This window comes from Eleutherodactylus coqui, chromosome 2, assembly GCF_035609145.1.
Source record: "Eleutherodactylus coqui strain aEleCoq1 chromosome 2, aEleCoq1.hap1, whole genome shotgun sequence".
Lineage (NCBI taxonomy): Eukaryota > Metazoa > Chordata > Amphibia > Anura > Eleutherodactylidae > Eleutherodactylus > Eleutherodactylus coqui.
The window spans coordinates 204,521,789-204,540,036 of record NC_089838.1 but is presented as its reverse complement, the minus strand read 5'-3'; the positions used below and the strand labels follow the sequence as shown (position 1 = coordinate 204,540,036).

The window sequence follows — 18,248 nt, the reverse complement described above, 5'->3', positions numbered from 1 at the left end:
AACAATGGCAGAATTACTACTTTTTTTTTCCACCACCACCTCCCTCCTAAATTTATATATGTTATACATTACATGATATGTACCCCACAATGGTGTCATTAAACACAGCCCAAAAAACAAGCTCTCTTACAGCTATGTCAGCAGGGGCAGATGGACAGGGGATCTCTTGGCCAGCCCTCTCCCGTGTCCCTACCTACTTGCCCCCCTGGGCTAGGCTCCAGGGTGACAACTGGGCGACGGTTCCTGTGCTGCACTAGTGACAGGGACCCCAAAGAAGGCGACACAGGGAGACCAGCAGGTGAGCACCACGTAGCAGACTGGAAGCAATAAATGAGCAGACCAGAGAATGGTCGTACACAAACCGGGTCAAACCAGAAGACACGTGCGGAGTACAGGAGGGCAAAGCAGAGTCAGAGTCAAATGGAAAGCTGGAGTCAAATACACAGAAATCAGGCCAAGGATTGCTGGTGTAGGCAGACAAGTCAAACCAAACACTGGCAACCAGAATCTGGAGCATCAAAGTATATGTACAGAACTCCCCGCCCAGAGGGGTGTGGAGAAGTCACATGACAACCGGAGGGAATTATAAAGCCGCCTTCCCCCGTCGGAGCGCACTGTTCCGAGCGCCGCACGGTCGACCAGCGGACAGGCGCGCCCACTGCGGCCAACCACCAGAGTGGGGGAACCCTGGCCAGAGCCGCCAGCCCGGGCCCCCGCAGCACCAGGACGAGCAGCCCACACCAACCAGACCCCGGAGCCTGCAGTGGTAACCTTATGTCTAACAATAAGATGTAGCTCTTCAAGTATGACAATTAAAGAAACTGAAAAATTAGTTGGTTTTTAGGACCAAAAATAGGTTGGTCATTAAAAGGTTAAATTATTGATTACTCCCATAAAGTTTCAAATGCTGCAAAACTTGTCTCGCAGATAACAGCTCTAAATTCTGTATCTATATGGCAAATATACAGTATATGCAGCACTTGGTCCACTTGTCCTATCCGCTAACAGCAGCACTGCAAGGTAGGCTTCATTCACATCTTCATTGGAGGCTCCGCTCAGAAACCGAATCACAGATATCCACTAAAATTCAGGACAATCTTCCTTTTTTAACTTCTACACAATAAAAACCCTAAAATAATAACGGTATGTTCATACGGTGAAATCCTATATGGATTCTGTCTCTAAAACAACAACCAAAATCTGCAGCTCATTTTCCTATTTCTGCAATATTAAGCCCCGTCAATGGACAAAAATCTGCATGCCGAATTACAAATGTAAATCATGATATGGCACAGGAGCACGGCTAGGCATGTGTGCGAAATTCAGAGCGAGTCGTTCTTTTTGTACAGCTGAGCGGTGCTGCTAGTTACAAATAGAAACCAGATTGCTGGCAGTCCATCGCCCCAGCAGGCCCTCAGATCAGCTTTTTGAAGGGACTGTGGCAACTTTGCTCAGGCCAATAACTTCATGTTCATTCATCATTTGGCCTTTCAATGGCTTAGTCCCATTTAACTAAATAAGACCTCTGCAAAAAGCTGATTAGTGGGAGTCTCAGGTAGTGGATCCCCATCACTCTGTTATTGTTGACCTATTATATCTGTATCCTACTCTCAGAATAACATTTTTTATTCTGAAGTTGGAGTTGGTACATTTCTATCAACTCCACACACGACTGGCTCTGACTGTCTACTTCAGGGCCCAACTTTTAATGTTGCCCAGGGCCACATTTTGTCTAAATCTGCCTCTGATTGTACATGCTCTGAACAGCAAGAAACATTGGATCAGATTTACTAATCCTTTCTAATAGCTAGAAACTGTAAATGTAGACCATGCTGTCTAAAAATGCGACAGTTATCACAATGGCTTGTGTAGGACAATAAATTTGGTGCATCTTCAGACACCTTTGTTTAACTTTACAACACCTATTATCTTAGTTTTCACCAATGTTTTGGAACAGTTTTGGCACTGTCTCATAAACTATCCCCCTTTTTGTTAAGTCCCTCCCCCTTGTCAAATGAGGCTCAAAGTGTCTAAAGCACATTAAGTGGTGCAAGGCATGTACGCCAGTATATTTTTTATTTGCGTAAATTATGCCAGAATTCTGGAACATTTCGCTTGGTAACTATCCCCATTGTGTTAGTAGAATGACATTTTCACACACCTTTATTATCAACCTGATATGTGCTTTTCTGTAGAGCATGAAGAGGTACCCATGCCGGCAATGTGAGCGTTCATTCAACTCTGCAACCAGTTTACGACGACATGCTAGGAACAACCATGATACAAAAAAGGACTATGCCTGTTGGTAAGCTTTTACATTTACATTTCCATAATGGTTCAGTCAGTGTATAGACCCTGCACCTTAAGACAAGCAAAAAGTGTGGTACCTCTGAGCCCAAATGACTAATACCGGCGGTGAATGTCAGTGTTAGATATGCACTCATCTTAACAAATTGTGCATTATGGGCACAACAACTCCATGTACAAGTATAGTCAAAGAGCTGCATCAACTTTTTGGATCCTTCCTTCAGAGAGACCACCTGAACAGTGCTGCTCACCGACCCTGCGCATGCCAAGGTTTAAGGAGGCACATCCGAGATGTTCAAGAAGGAATACTTTCTTGATGGCACAGTATGTTTCAGCTTCAAAACTAATTGTGCTATCAAGAAACTATTCCTTTTTGAACTTCTCAGATGTGCCTCCTTCAACTTTGGCAACCACAGGGTCGGTGAGCAGCACGGTTCAGGTGGTCTCTCTGTAAGGGACTTCCATTTTGGTGGCCCTTCACACAGAGATTCTATTCATCATTGGTTTGTAAATTATTCCTTTTTTATTTAGTGTTGTCTGTATCTCCAGCAAATTATGGAGAACATTAGTCTCTGACTCAATGGATGTTTCAGACCATAGGTTTGCATCGTGTGAGAGAGGGAGAAGTGAGGTATGCAGTAATCAAAGTATTTCCAAGCATCTTTTCACCTAGGAATCCCTGACATATGCTGCTTTTGAGATTTTCTGATTTAATAATTTTGTTTGTAACTCCTATCACTGCTGCCAGGAAATTCTTGCCAAAACAAATGTATTAAAGTACCACTGCCTGTTCTATTGTCTTAGAGAAAGGTCACATTGATGTCTTTACACAACTTTCTTGAACTCCTGCATCCTGAACATATGGCAGATAAGTAGTCAAAAGCTTGTTTTATAGGGAGAATATTGAAAAGACCGTAAGCACCAGATAACCACAATTAGCGTAAGGTAATTGAAGAGAAGTATGCTTGTATTTCAGCATGTGTTCATGGGTATGTGTATAGTGTCAGACAAGTATAACTCTTTCTCCACTCTTATTACTGCCTCATACTTGTCATTAGATGCTGCTAGCTTACAAAACATGCACATTGGTCCTGCCCAAGGACTCCACAACTGATGCATATTGTAAAGAAATATGTGACCCCAAGCCCTTAAAGTGTACTTAACTCTTTAAACAACTTATGCTCATTTAATAGCTTGCGTATCTCGTCAGTCTTATATTTTTTTCATTATTTTTTGTTTTACCACTGTTTAAAAGGCTGAAGAGCAGCCCCTCTGCAGTCTACGCCCTGTTGTTAGGCATTCAGCTTCTCTAGTAATTAGGATGTTGTCTCCGCTGTGGGGTGAGGCTATCTTTATCTGCAGTCAGTGTGTACACACTATCTCACCTACCCTGATCTATAATTTACCTAACCTGCTATGTGCATTTATAGTTATGTTCTATGCTTTATATGTGTGTCTAGTTTGCTGTGGGCGAGCAGCAGAATTCTTATTGGCTTTACTAGGTCTTGGTCACAGCATATATAGAGATCTTAGTCTGTGGTGGTCTGAATGTTGTCTCATATAACTGATTCCAGCTGCTACATGCTTAGCGATGGCAATAAATCTTCATTTCACAAAGGGACATCATCGCCATCAATATTACAATGATTTTTATAAAGGGGAACTGGGCCACTTAATGAACTGTTTACTTCTATAGGGAACCTGTCCTCTTTGTACGGCCCTCTATGCTTGCATCTAGCACTATAAGCCTGGAGTCCAGCGTATTCCTGACTGGTGGCCTACCCTGTTGATGACCGTTTTTTTTTGTATGCATAGTAACAGGCAGAAAGCTGAGAATTAGCAGTAGGATGGTGGGGGAAACCATCTCTCATGGATACGTTGGACTCCTTAAATGCACTGCAAGGCATAAAATGTAAATTTGGCTTAACTACAGTGTAGTCATATATAATAAACACACTGTTGAAATCACTGTGTCTGTCACTACTACATGCCCTCGGAGAGGGCAGTATGAGGTGAATGACAAGATTCCTTTAGATTTGGTAGACAAAGTTGGCAATGGCATATAGGTGGCTCAGTGATCTCATAGGAGTGGGCAAGAAAGTATGGTGTGGATTTTGCAATATTTAAAAATGTAAGGTTCTGTTCACACCGGACACTGCGGTTTTGAGTATTTTTGATAGCAAAACTAGTGCAGGGGAGTTTGTAAATAGAGTGGAGGTGTGCTGAAAAAGCATGGGACCAAAGATGTCTGTGCAAAGCAAGTCATGGCTGGAAGAAGTTGTCATGGTGGTCTGAACCAGATAGAGATTTCAAAAGCGCACAACTCCTACCAGGGAGGACATCGCCTGCAAGCCACTAGATTTAATAGTTTATTCAGCCAGTGACTGCATCTGATCAGTTTTAATTAATTTCACCAGTCTGCAGTGTGGTGATACTCTGCAGACCATCTGTGTGTTATCTCGCCACTATTAGATCATTTTAGTCAGCCTCAGTGTGGTGGTAATTTTGGAATTCTTGTAATGGTTTTTTAATTCGGCAATAGTATGACAATATTATTCAGTCACAGTATGGTGGTATTAGTCATTGTATGGTGGTAAGCTTTAGTCACTATTTAAGGCACATGTATCATTGTTTGTACCCCAGTTTTCTGGTGTACAAAAGATTCAATAATGGCATATTGCCAAAATGTTGACAACTTAGAGGTTTATACTGGGCCTTGCCACAGTTTCAAAAAGTGGGCAGGGCCTAGCATTAGAGGGATGGGGTCCATCACAAATTCTATAATGTGTGCCAGAAACTGATGTATGTTTATAGCAGAAACCTACTCCCTCTCATAGCGGGCTTAGGTTTCCACCTGGCGCATGGAGTAGCTGCCAGATGTGGCAAATATATTAAGAGTACCTCTTAATACATTTGTCACAGGAATGCCTGTCTAAATAAGTGTGCCCCAATGTATTTATTTTTACTTGAAGGTAGGGCACATCTCTGTATACAAATTCTTGTACAGCATTGTGTCCTGTATTTCCTAATAAAGCACGAGTCTTGGGAGCATGGTCCACACCACTGAACACCAGGATCTGGCAGTGTGGTAGGCAACAATGCCTAATGTAAATATGGGACATTTACATTTATCTATTCTGCCATCAAAAGTTATTTTTTGGCATCATAATTGATGATATAGAATAGTTCTATCTTTAAGATTGACCAATTATGATTTTGTTTCGGGCTCAAAATTAGCGTATTCTTATGTATTTCCATCTACTGACTTCAAAAATCACCATGAAAATGACCGATTAGCTCTTGCTTTGGAGATACAGTGGCATGTCATTTTTTAGAATTTATATTTTTATTTTGTGGGAATCTTTTTTTTTTTTTGGGGGGGGGGTGGGGGGTTGTCACACCTCTCAGCTGACATAACACAACGTTCTCCATATGTTTATAACCTACAAACATAATAAATGTTGCTATGACTGAGTTTCATATTGTTTGTTTTTTCTTTTTTTCTGAATTTCTGGTTTTAGAGTGCTTTTGAAGTGTAAAATTTGCTATATCAAAATGCCCCGAAAATGTGTAAATGTAGTGAATAAGTTTTGTTACATTTGTGGTGAAATAACATTTTCGTCACAGAAACGCAATCTGACGCCTCTTGTGAAGACTACCCATCATTATTTTGGTATGAAGGTAGGGGATCAGGATAAGTCATGGGCTTCACAAATATGTTGCAACTCTTGTTCAGTTAAACTACGAGAATGGCTTAAAAATGATAAACGATCTATGGCTTTTGCTGTGCCTATGGTTTGGTGGGAGCCTACAAACCATACAGATGACTGCGATTTCTGCATGAATCCGCCTATAAAGGCAGGATTGTCAATAAAGAAAACAGGAACAGTTCAATACCCGAATCTTCCATCTGCTATTCGACCGATTCCACATTCAGATAGTTTACCAGTTCCTACTCCTCCCCCCCCCCCCCCCAACATTGTGAGCTTATAGTAGAAAATGAAGAAAGTGTGGAAAAAGAAGAACCCAACAAGCCTTCCACATCCCATGACCCTGACTTTGAGGTAAAAGATGATACACCGCACAGATTGAGTCAAGCAGAAAAACAATTCGGTTGTTTGCTGCAACGTTAATGGCTTGATGAAATGTTTGAATTTGAACCACGATCCAACTGAATGGAGGCAATTCATAGACTCCTCCAAGCTTAGTTTGAAAGCTGTATTACTTCACAATGGCAACCATCTTCCTTCTATTTCTGTTGGTCATGCAGTTCACATGAAGGAGACTCATGCAAACATGATAGCCCTTCTCGACTCAATCAGATATGCTGAACACAAGCGTAAAATCTGTGGTGATCTAAAAGTCATCGCTGTACTCTTAGGAATACAACTGGGGTACACTAAACACTGTCGCCTTTTTATGTATGTGGCACAGTAGGAATAGGAAATCACATTACATTCAAGCGGACTGGCCTGCAAGAAATCTTGACTCTACCGAGATAAATGTTGCCGAGCCTCTAGTTGACCCAAAAGATGATGTTCTTCCACCCCTTCTTATGAAGCTGGGTTTAATGAAAAATGTTGTCAAAGGTATGAACCAGGAAGGACAGGCATTTAAGTACTTAAGAAACAAATTTCCTTGATTGAGTGATGCAAAGGTTAAGGAAGGTATTTTTGTTGGGCCACAAATTCGGCAACTTGTAAAGGATCCTGCGTTTGACCAGGTTTTGGAGGAAAAAGGAAAAAAAACATGGCAAGCCTTAAAGGAAGTTATTCATGGATTCTTAGGCAACAAAAGAGATGACTACACTTAGTTGGTGACATTACTTCTGGAAAAATACCATCAACTGGGATGCAACATGTCCCTAAAAATCCATTTTCTCCTCTCCCACCTAGCCTTTTTCCCTCCTAGTTGTGGAGCTGTCAGTGATGAACACGGAGAAAGATTCCACCAGGATATTTCTGTAATGGAACAAAGATATCAGGCCCCTTGGAATGAAGCAATGCTTGCAGATTACTGCTGGCCTGTGTGTAGGGATGCTTCGGAACTCACTTACAAGAGGCAAGCCAAAAGAAAACGATCTCATGAAGTGACCACATGATTCTCTTCACACCGAACCGCCTGCCAGGAATTCTTCCATCAATTTAGAACTCTTAGAATGTAACTCTCATTAAAAAAAAAAATCAAATGCACTTTTCAATGTTAGCATATGTAAATAAAATGTATGATTTTTCTCTTAATCCATTAAAATAACATACTTCCACCTATTGTATATCACAGAAACTAGAGCTAATCATTTTTTTCACTCCAAAATTAGTAAGATTTGGCTCATGAAGTTAAGGAAACATTCCAAAATATTTTTTGCTGGCCAGTGTTATTATTGCAACTGATCTAAAACAAGCAAATCATGATAATTGTTGAGCGTAAATAAATCTTTAGGGCGGGGAACAATCGGGCTCAGTGCCTAGGACAACCTCAAAATGTTACCAATAAAATATATAAGTGGTCCCACAAAAAACAGGCCTGATAGAGGTCAAATGAAAAATAAAAATGCTCTGGTGCTGGAATGTGGCGCCACAGAAAGCATTTTTTATTTTTCTTTAAAAAAGGCGTTTATAGTGTGCAAAAGTGGCAAAACATGATAACCTCTATAAATTTGGTGTTGTCATAATCGTAATGACCCGTAGAATAAAGGTAACATAATAATTATACCACATTGTGAACACCATAAGAATAACTCGCAAAAAAATAAGTTATTCAAAACACTATATGTACCTGAAATTGGTTTCTATGAAAACTAGAACTCTTCCTGCAAAACGCAGCTGTCTGTTGACGCATGTGAACATAACCTTACAAGGATGATGTGCAGTTCATGCAGCTGAGCCTTGAAGTCAGTGTGATGCATAGATAGCTGCAGGGAACCAAGTGATGACAAACGGGTTTGGTTTTTACCTGTTGGGCAATGAAACTGTAATGTATAAAGCATTATCTAAATTTGCCTTTAGGAGGCCATAATGGGGAAAAAAACATCTCTTATATGCTAAATAACTCAAGTATTCTACTAATTTGCCCGGGGGTTTAATTTATATTCACAGCAAAACACTATGCTTTCAGGATTTATCACTGATTTCACAATGAAATGCGTTGGGTTTATTTTTTCAACTATTGGCCTAAAAAGTAAAAATTACAAATAATGTATTTAATTTTAATTCTTCACACAGAAAGACACAAGTTGTTTTTTTTTTTTGTTTTTCTGGATACTTGTGTGGTTCACCGCTACAAGTGTTGTAAATGGGGTACTTTTTTTTTTACATACAATACTTCGAACAATTTTCTCTTTAAACGGGTTGTCCAAGATTAAAAAAAAATAATAATAAAATAAAATAATTTACCCATACAAGTTCAAATGCTGTCATTCACCCTATAGCTATTTCTCCCAACTATCCCGTGCAAATGAACACTTGGTTCGTCCAAGCAGTTAAGTGTTTTCTGTAGCAAAATTGGAGAAAGCCATAGCCAGACTCCTCCAGTCTTCCTTCTCCTGGCTTCTTTTGTCTATGAAAGTCAGGAGGCCACTATACACACATAACCGTTGACCAGTCGTAATTGGCAGGCTCTGAAAGTTCTTCCCTAATGTGTATTTGGGGGTATTTTGTATTTTCCTCAGATTTCATAACACTTCTTTATATGAATTACTGGTTGCTCAGTGGTGCAGGACACTTTTTTTCTTAATAAGTATGCCTATCATTTTATGCTGTTTACAATACATAATTTGCTAATACATTTTATGCTGTTTACAATACATAATTTGCTAATATTTCTATGTCACAATGTTTGGAGTTTTAAGAAAACTACAAAGAATTTGGGACGAGAAATGGGTTATAAAGTATGGATTTCTCTGCTGCTTAAAATTAAATTACATGTATTCTGCCATAATTATGTATCTTTCAGCTATTGCACTGAGAAGCCTACATTTGCCAAGCCGTCCATGCTGGCCAATCACATCATTTTAATGCACGGCATCAAGAACCCTGAACTTACTCAGCTGCCTTCTTCAAAGACGACAAATTCGTGTGGAGGTCAAGGGCAGGTACAGTTGTTTTTGGAACATTACTTCAAGTCAGCAGATGGGAATTGTAAAGGGTATCTCCTCCCAGAATTAATTTGACCATAGATTTAGTAAATTAAAAGCAACTGCCAAAATTGAGATAGAAATTCTTTTTTTTTTGTTTTTGTCGACAAAGAGGTTTCAATTTTGCTATGGCAGCCATTCTTTTCAAAAATGACAACAGCAGCCATTTTGGCTATTGGTTTTGACAGAAACAAAAACATCAGCCAGCATGTTCTATCAGCTTCTCAGAAAATATTAGTAAACTGGTTTATTGCTCATTCAGAAGCCGCAACCAATAGGAGTGCATTTCCTGTTGGCTGTCCACAACAAAACTGGAACGTGGCTATTGCTCCAACTTTTGATGTACTAGTACATGAGCATTATTACATTTTTGGTGATATGTCTTAAACTGGTACTACTCATTTTACATTATATTTACTAAAATTTTGTTTCTGCTCTCTAGACTGCTGGTCCAAAGAAATCTGTTAAAAAGGAACTTGCGGATTCAGAAGGAAATGATGGGCCAGTTGCTAAGAAGTTAAAAGCAGCATATAAATGTGCAAAGTGTGGCTTTACCGCAGAGAGCAGTAAAGAATTTCTAGAGCACATACCTCAACACAAGAGTGACAACTCAACGTGCCAGTGTGTGCACTGCGGCTTGTGTTACACATCCCAAATATCACTCAACAGACACCTCTTTATTGTGCACAAGGTCAAAGATGAAGAGGAGGAGGATGAGAGGCAAGCAAACCCGGACACAGAAAAGCAGGTTCTACGCTCAAAGTTGGAGCAGTTGTGGGAGTGTGCCCAATGTGATCTAACCTTTGATCTTCAGAGTGCGCATGCTGCTCATGTACGGACTCACAAAGAGAGCCCTGACAGCAAACAGAAAACAGCATCCCCTAAAGCGTAATGAAATTTTGGACTTCAAAAGAACGTGTGAAGAAAAAGCATATGTTAATGACTAAAAAGAGAGAAAATAAAATATTTTTACTGAGAGGGATGTTCATTTAAATTAAAAATAATAGTAATTAAGAGTTAAGGTACTGTATTTGTTTATGTGGACTGCTAAACATTCATTTTAAGACATGTTTGCCCTTTTACATGGATCGGCAAGGCCCAACAATATGAAGGGGGACAGCAGAAAGACAAAAAGGGAAAGTGAGAAATGTAAGTTTTTTTTTTTTGTTTTTGTTTTTTTTTCCAGTTCTTTGACAGAACGTTTTACTCATCTGTATGCCAGTATCACAGTATTCATCATCAATTTAGAAGCAATCTTTTCAAAGAGACTTGTACATTTGTGAAAATGAAAGCTTTAAACTGTCCTTTTCAATTTTACTTTTCTTTTCTTCCCTCTTTGTGGTCAGATTATATTTGCTTAAATGATGCACCTTTCAGGAAAATTGTTTACTGTGCAGTCACATGCAAACTTACAAGTGACCTACATAAGAAGAACTAAGTGAAGACTGTAGAAGTCGGTTTCTAGAAAACATTGATTTTAATTAAGGGAGCATAGATGGGTGGAAATAATATTTTAGGGACTATGATGGATTTGTAAAGGGCTTGTTGGCTCCCCTGACTTGTCTGTTTTAGCAAATACTTACATTATCACAGTTATAAGAATACTATCACAAACACTAATAAACCCCCATCTTTCTAAAGTAGCAGCTGAACTCTAATCACATTGATGTCACTGTGATTTGCTAAACTATTCCAGTATTCTGAAGCATAGCACATATGGATTATAGTTAGTCACTGTAGCGTAGTTTTACATTATTTTTTAATATAATATTAACAAAGGTTACATTTTGGAAAGATGGGGGCTTAGTTTTTTTTTAGAGTCTTCTATTATTTTGCATGGAAATGTATGAATAACTGGGCTTTACTCCTAATCCCCCTGCCTAGTTGCGAATTGGAAATCTGTCCTGAAAATGTATGAATCAATTGACAACTCGGCAGAGAGAATGGTAATTCCCAGTTGCGAATTTATTTATATATTTCCATGAGAAATAACAGAAATGGCACAGCACAGAATGACAAGAAATTCTAGATTGTCATTCTATGAGAAATGTAATTAAATAATAAAACGGACATGGCAGGAGAGCTTACAGCTCCTCTTCAAAGGGAATCTGTTGCCATGTTTTTGCAGCCCTCACTGAGAGCACCATAGGGTAGTGCCAATCACATTAATGTGTTTATTGTGTGTAGATCTATGCAGCAGTTTTGGAGAAACCTGCATTTTATTAGAAGCAGCCAGACATAGAAGTAGTCCTGCATATTCATCAGCTGCAGGCTGGCCACACCCACTCTGCCCTCCAGCCAATGATTGGCCATCTCTCTATGCACAGTAATAAGCAGACAGCAATCAGTGACTGGAGGGCGTGGTGACTGTATCTAGTCTGCAGCTCATGACTATCCAGGACTACTTAGTCCTCCATGCATGTGCTGCTACTGATAAAAGGCAAGTTTCCCCAAATTACTGCACAGATCCACACAGCAGATCTATCGATGTAACTGGCACTACCTTGTGCTGCTCTTAGAAATGGGTGCAAAAAGATGCTCTTTAATGGTTAGAACCTCAAAATAAACATCACAAATAAAGCATGCAGGATGATAGGAGGAACACGTGTTCCCTTCTAGCTCTACAGGGTTCTTATATAGTACACTACTCATTACATGAAACTAATAACCAGTTCTCTAGTAACACTTTTCATTTTAAGAACCACTTCATTCCTTATTGTTCCACTACTGATATGAAGAGAAGAACTACAGAGTCCCGTTTTGCTGTGGATTCTATCCCTTTACATTGGAAGGGGTAAAATCTGCAGCAGCGAATGTCGTACTGGTCATTTAACGTCCACAATCTAAGTTCATTCTTGTGCCGAGAAATTCATGCATCAAGGGGTGATTTTCCTCTACATGAAAAGAAGTCATGTAAAATTTATTTTATCTAATTTATATATTGTCATATTTATTATGAGACCAGTAAAAATGGGGAGGTATAATGTGTTAGATTCTACAGCCTGTATTAGATATGTATTTTGTATAGCCAATGGATTGACGTCCAGTTTCAAACCACTAAATTGTCCTTTACAGCATGTACTGTCCATTGCTGGTGACTGTGTGGTTTTGGAGAAAGTGCTCATTTTGTATGCGTACCTTGAACACCATTTTTTATAAACTGATATAATCTACATAGAAAGTTGAATAATCTTGTAAATTGATGACTGGTTTACAGCCTGTATTACAGTCCGGAGCTGCATTCACAGTTCTGAATGCTACTGGAAACAGTATCTGGTGTAAAGAACACATTTCCCAGAAAGCAAATCACCATAGGGCTGGGTTCACATAGGGCGGAATGTCCACACGCTGCGACGAAGCCACGCTGAAATTCACATGCCGCACAGAATTCAAAAACACGGGATATCAATACCTGCCCCATTTCCGCGGCGGAAGCTCTCCTCTCTGTGGGAAGAGGTGGCCGCAGGGGAATGCAAAATCCACAGTGAAAGGCCACGGGTTTTGAAGCAGAATTTCCGTGCGGTCATTCTGCGGGATTTCGGTCCCGTGTGAACCCAGCCTAGTAGTTCTGTGCAGACATTGGGAGAATTCAACCCCAGACTCTGTAGGATTGTAAATGCAGCATTGGACTATAATAGGGAAGGGAGTAAATTTAGGATGTTAAATATTAGTAATGCAGTGTCATCGAGAAGTTTATTAACCTTTCTAGAAAGATTAATTCTTCATGCAATCTGTATTATTGTCTTCAAAGTTGGACTAAGGAGTTCTTTTGTCACTGGATCACATTTTCACCTTACTCTCTTGGTTAACTGGCCCGATTCTTGCAGCGTAATCCTTTATAGTGGATTGTAATAGTAGAACATGGCTGACGGTACCGAGTTTATAACAGATGGTAACACAAACTGATATATGACAACAGTCGTTATGGCATCACAAAAACTGTATGATCCTGATATCGATGTAATGGTTTGGCTAAAATCTTGAATGGTTGCTGGTCCTGAATGCCGTACACCTTTTTCTACTGGCCTTTAAATTCTGCTCTCTTATTCTTGTACGTGATGGTGATCATGTACTCGCCTATAAGACAAATTACTAATTGTTGCCATTGGCTTTAGTCATTTGTTGTTAGACCATACCAATTTTGGTGGAATCCACTGACCATTTTAGAGGCTCCTTCAAGTCCTTAGTGTTTTAAAATGCTTGTTTATTTATTTATACTTCTTTGTTTTATACAGGCATTTTTTCAGTTGTTTTTAAAATCTTACAAAGAGCCGTATGGAAAAAGAAATGCCATACCTAGAGCATGCTGCATTTTTGAAAAATAAGACTGACCCCCAAAACACCACCATAAATGCCAAAAAAACAAAACTCTGTGCATGTACTCTCTTTATTATTCTCATACCGACTCCAAAGGGAACCTGACACCAGGTTCATGCTGCCCAGACCTGGGACTGGGATGCCTGTTGCACCATATAGTATGTAGTATTCTGAGACGCTGCAGCAGTTCAAAATAAATACACTTTGGATTGCGACTTAAAACTACACCCTGAGTCATGGAGCCGGGCCGCGCTGGCCTCTCCACACCCGCATCATGTAGACTGACGGCTTTCTCTCCTTTCGTGTATAGGGAGAGAGCTATCACTGTGCATGATACAGGTGGGGAGAAGCCATCGTAGCCCACCTCTATGACTCGAAGCTCAGTACGTTTACTCTAAAACATGGGGCACTATACATACCTCAAGTTCATGCAGCTCATGGTTCAGGAAGCATGAACCTGGTGACAGGTTTCCTTTAAAGTAACCTCTGGCTTCTCGAATTTATACTAGAGAAAGAAAAGGTCCAGAAAAGACCTTGAGTTCTGTTTTTTTATACTTGCCATGATCCAGCGGTGTCCATTTCTGAAGTTGGTGTGAGGCATGACCATCTGTCTCTTTTCAGAGACTTGTATAGGAGAGCATGTGCACGGAAGTCTGAAAAAAGTTCCATTTTCATGTCAAGCTCCGTCTTCAGAGGGGGACACCGCTGGATCGTGGCAATTATTTAAAAAAATGCCTTACCCAGCTCCCTGTCACCTCCCCTAACCGCACCGTAACTTAATTTATGGTGTTGTGGGAAGTAACAGGTTTCCTTTAATTGGATTCATTAAGTATGAAAAAACAAATGATTTAATCATTTATGGTTAATACATTTTTTTTTTCTATAGAAGGTACCCAAACAAATACATGCTTGTGAAAAGATCTCTCCATAGGGGAGTCATTCAGTAGAACATTCTAAAAAGGTTGCTCTCATTGTACCTTAGCAGTATAGTGCCTGGCCTCTAGTTGGTGATCCTTGTATCACAGGCCACTTCAAAATCCACAGTTTCTGTAGGTATGATGGTTAAAAGGGAACCTGTCAGACCCATTATGGTGCTCTCTCTGAGGACAATGTAAAGTAGTGCAGACACGCTTGTTTCATTGGTCTGTCACCTATGTGTTTTGTCAGAACCTACCTCTTTTTGTCCTTACAGTGTTTATGCAGAGACTGCTAGCAACAAGTCTAATATATTCATGATCTACAGGCTCCCCTTGTGGCTGATTGGCAGATTGTTTTCCTACTAATCTACATAATAGAAGAAATCTGTTAATCAGGGATCCCTTTATATGCAGAATGTACCAGACTCCTCACAGGCAACACTTGCTTCACTGAGCAAGGAATAAGATGCAACTTCTCCCAAACTACGGCACATTGGTGACCAATGAAACCAGTGTCTCTGTCAGGACTTTATGTTGTCCTCGGAGAAGGCACCATGACGGATCTGTCAGGTTCTCTTTATGTTCTAAAATATATTGGGTCCTATGTATAAAAACTAGTGGAGGCAAAATGAAAGTTTTGATGCTGTTGTTGATCACGATCAGTGACTGTTTGACATTTTGATGGCAATAGTCGTTCTGCATGAGGCTTCCGGCTTTTAGAGGTTTAATACTGTACATTCAAAGACTGTGATTTCTATAACTGTTAGCTCCTGGAAATGTTTTGGAATAGGAAGATCTATTGGTTTGAATTCATAGTTCAAGGGAATCTCTAGGCTGCCGGGGTAACTATATTTCTTCAAATAAATTGCAGATGCTTATTATTTGTGTGATGCTCTGGATGAAAGAAGAAAGTATTTTGCCTTTTCTAGCTACAAACATTATGTAGAATTTCTACTCCATTTGCTTTTCTGCTGAGGGTTATCATGCCGATATCTGATTCATCTTGTTCTCATTTTTGGATAGTACTTTCATAATGACCAAAAGCCTTTGACCAAATTTGTATGCGTATAGCATTCCCACTACAAGATGAAGACAAAGAAACCCATTATTCACAATATCGTAGCAGCTTTCATTTAGTTTGAGTGTTGGGACTTTACCTTCAGTTAATGTGTAGGACGGATGAATCTTGGGGTCTCTCTCCATTTGTGTCACACAGTTGTTTGCATTGGTGGTTATGTGCAATGTGATTCCTCTGATGCTTTTTTGGAGATGGCTAAGTCTTAAGGTCCCCATAGACATTAGATTTCATTAGTTGACTGAAACAAACAATTTTGCCTAACGCGATCATTCCTCAGGTATATTTCAGCAACGAACGATCGTTTTAGGTGACAGACCATCATTGGCTGGAAATAAGTCGGCCAAAGTTATATTTTTCAGCCAGTAGTTAGATGAAAAATCGTTCATGCAAACTAACATTCTTTGATCCATGAAGGATCTTGTGTTTTAGAGAACTTTCGGCCACTGTCATTGAACATGTAGGGCCAGTTTAAACAGCTTCAATGCCCATTGTGGACTAAAAAGTGCATGTTTGCATCAGTAAATGGTTGTTCAACCAATAACCTACTTCTATCCAATGTCTATGGCTACCTTTACACACTTGGGAGTAGTTTAATAACCTGGCTCAAGAGTGGTGACTAATGGCAGACAGTGAGCATCTTTGCAACAGAAGACATTAAATTGCAATGATTTTTTTTTTTTTATTTACTTGTTTTGTTTGTTTGTTTTTTGCATCATTTAAATGTCAAAAATCTGAATCTAGGCTTGTTCTTGTATTTCCTAAACTAGTGTATGCAACATTACTTTCCATATTATTGTCTACAACATGCTGCTGACTCCACATTGTCCCCTTCAGAAAGGTCTCCAAAAACTATTCTGCCCACCTTCTAGATAAGCCTATTATCACCCAGTTTTCAATGTTATCAAGACTTATTGAAGATTGTTTTTATTGTATTTAAATGTAGTCATATTGACTATGTATACATATATAAATAAATAAAAATCTATATATACTTTCACAACATTTTTTTTTTTCCTTTTTGATTTTCAAGGTGGTGTATCACTTGTCATGAATACAACCCCAATTCCCAAAAAGTTGGGATGCTGTGTTGAGGGTGCCTACCCACTGGCGTTTTTCTTTTCCCTGCGAAATTCACAGCATTTTTTTTTCTGCAGGGGTCTATGGGACTTGTAAGTCCCATAGACCCCAGGAGAAAAAAAATGCTGCGAATTTCGCAGGGGAAAAAAAAACGCCAGTGGGTAGGCACCCTTAAATGTAAATTAAAAAATGCAATGATTTAAGTCCACAGGACAATGGCGTCCATCGTTTCCAAATATAATTTCAAATTTTGATTCCACAGAACAGTTTTCTGTTTTGCCTCAGTCCGTTTTAAATTCGATTTGGCCCAGAGTAGAAGCTGGCATTTCTGGATTGTGTTGATATATGGCTGCTTCTTTGCATGATACAGCTTTAACTTGCATTTGTGGATTGCAAGGTGAACTGTGTTCACAGACAATGATTTCTGGAAGTGTTCCTGAGCTCATGCAGTGATTTGCATTACAGAATCATGCCTGTTTTTAACGCAGTGCCGCCTGAGGAACATTTTTTTTAAATTGTTACACATTTATTTGATGCAGTTTTTCCCAGATTGGTAAACCTCAGACCGTCTTTGCTTTTGAGATACTGTCTCTCTGGCATGGTCTTTTTATGCACAGTCATGTAACATAGTAGAAAATGTAACCCTTCACTGTTTTTCTTTAGTACCACTTACTTTTCCAACTTTTGTGAGATGTGTTGCTGCCATCAATTTCTAAATCGGTTAATTTTTAAAAATGAAATGGAAAAATGTCTCACTTCAACTTCTGATGTTCTATTGCAAGCAAAATAGGATTATGAGATTTCCGAAACATTGCATTCTTTCTTTTTTTTTTTTCTTAACATTTACACAGCGTCCCAACTTTTTGGGAATTGGGATTGTACATGATTGTACAACATTCACTAAACTTCATATGTACATAAGTCCATGACTGTGTATATAGAATACGTAAGTATTTGTGTGCGTGTGTAATATTTAAATATATTATGCAATCATTTCATCTATCCTTAGATGGCCTTTATTTTTTTCATATGCCAATATGCCATATTCTTGTAAACTTTGCACAATATACATGTATGCTAATATACGAGAAACTCCTCCTCCATGTTTTCATTCAACAAATGCCCCACATATTTACAGAATCTTGTAGGATTTGACTTCCGTGTAGCTAATAAAGCTTTGGAGGCTATGCACAGCTTTTTGGGGGGTCATTTTCTTTTCACTTAAATACATATATTTTGGGCGGACAATCATATTCCAATAAGGTTAATTTTGAATTAAATTTTGCATTGTTTGTCTTCTGCAGCTTCAATATATCACTGTGTATAGAAATTGCCTTCTAAGTCTCAATAGATCTGCCAATAAAGAATGGACTTCTGACTTATGGTCCTTTTTTATATGGGCCGACAGTCTTTCAAACGA

The 18,248-nt window shown here is 39.2% G+C and overlaps 1 protein-coding gene across 1 annotated transcript in view; it reads left to right on the top strand.

Moving 5' to 3' along the window:
- The window catches only part of ZNF592 (zinc finger protein 592), a 46,644-nt gene extending 29,891 nt beyond the window's left edge, over window positions 1–16,753 (top strand). Inside the window, exons 8-10 of the mRNA XM_066592265.1 lie at window positions 2,196–2,305; window positions 9,259–9,397; window positions 9,882–16,753. Of these exons, the coding sequence (XP_066448362.1) occupies window positions 2,196–2,305; window positions 9,259–9,397; window positions 9,882–10,331 (699 nt within the window). The 3' untranslated portion in view covers window positions 10,332–16,753. The remainder of the gene's footprint in view (window positions 1–2,195; window positions 2,306–9,258; window positions 9,398–9,881) is intronic.
- The last annotated feature ends 1,495 nt before the right edge of the window (window positions 16,754–18,248 follow it).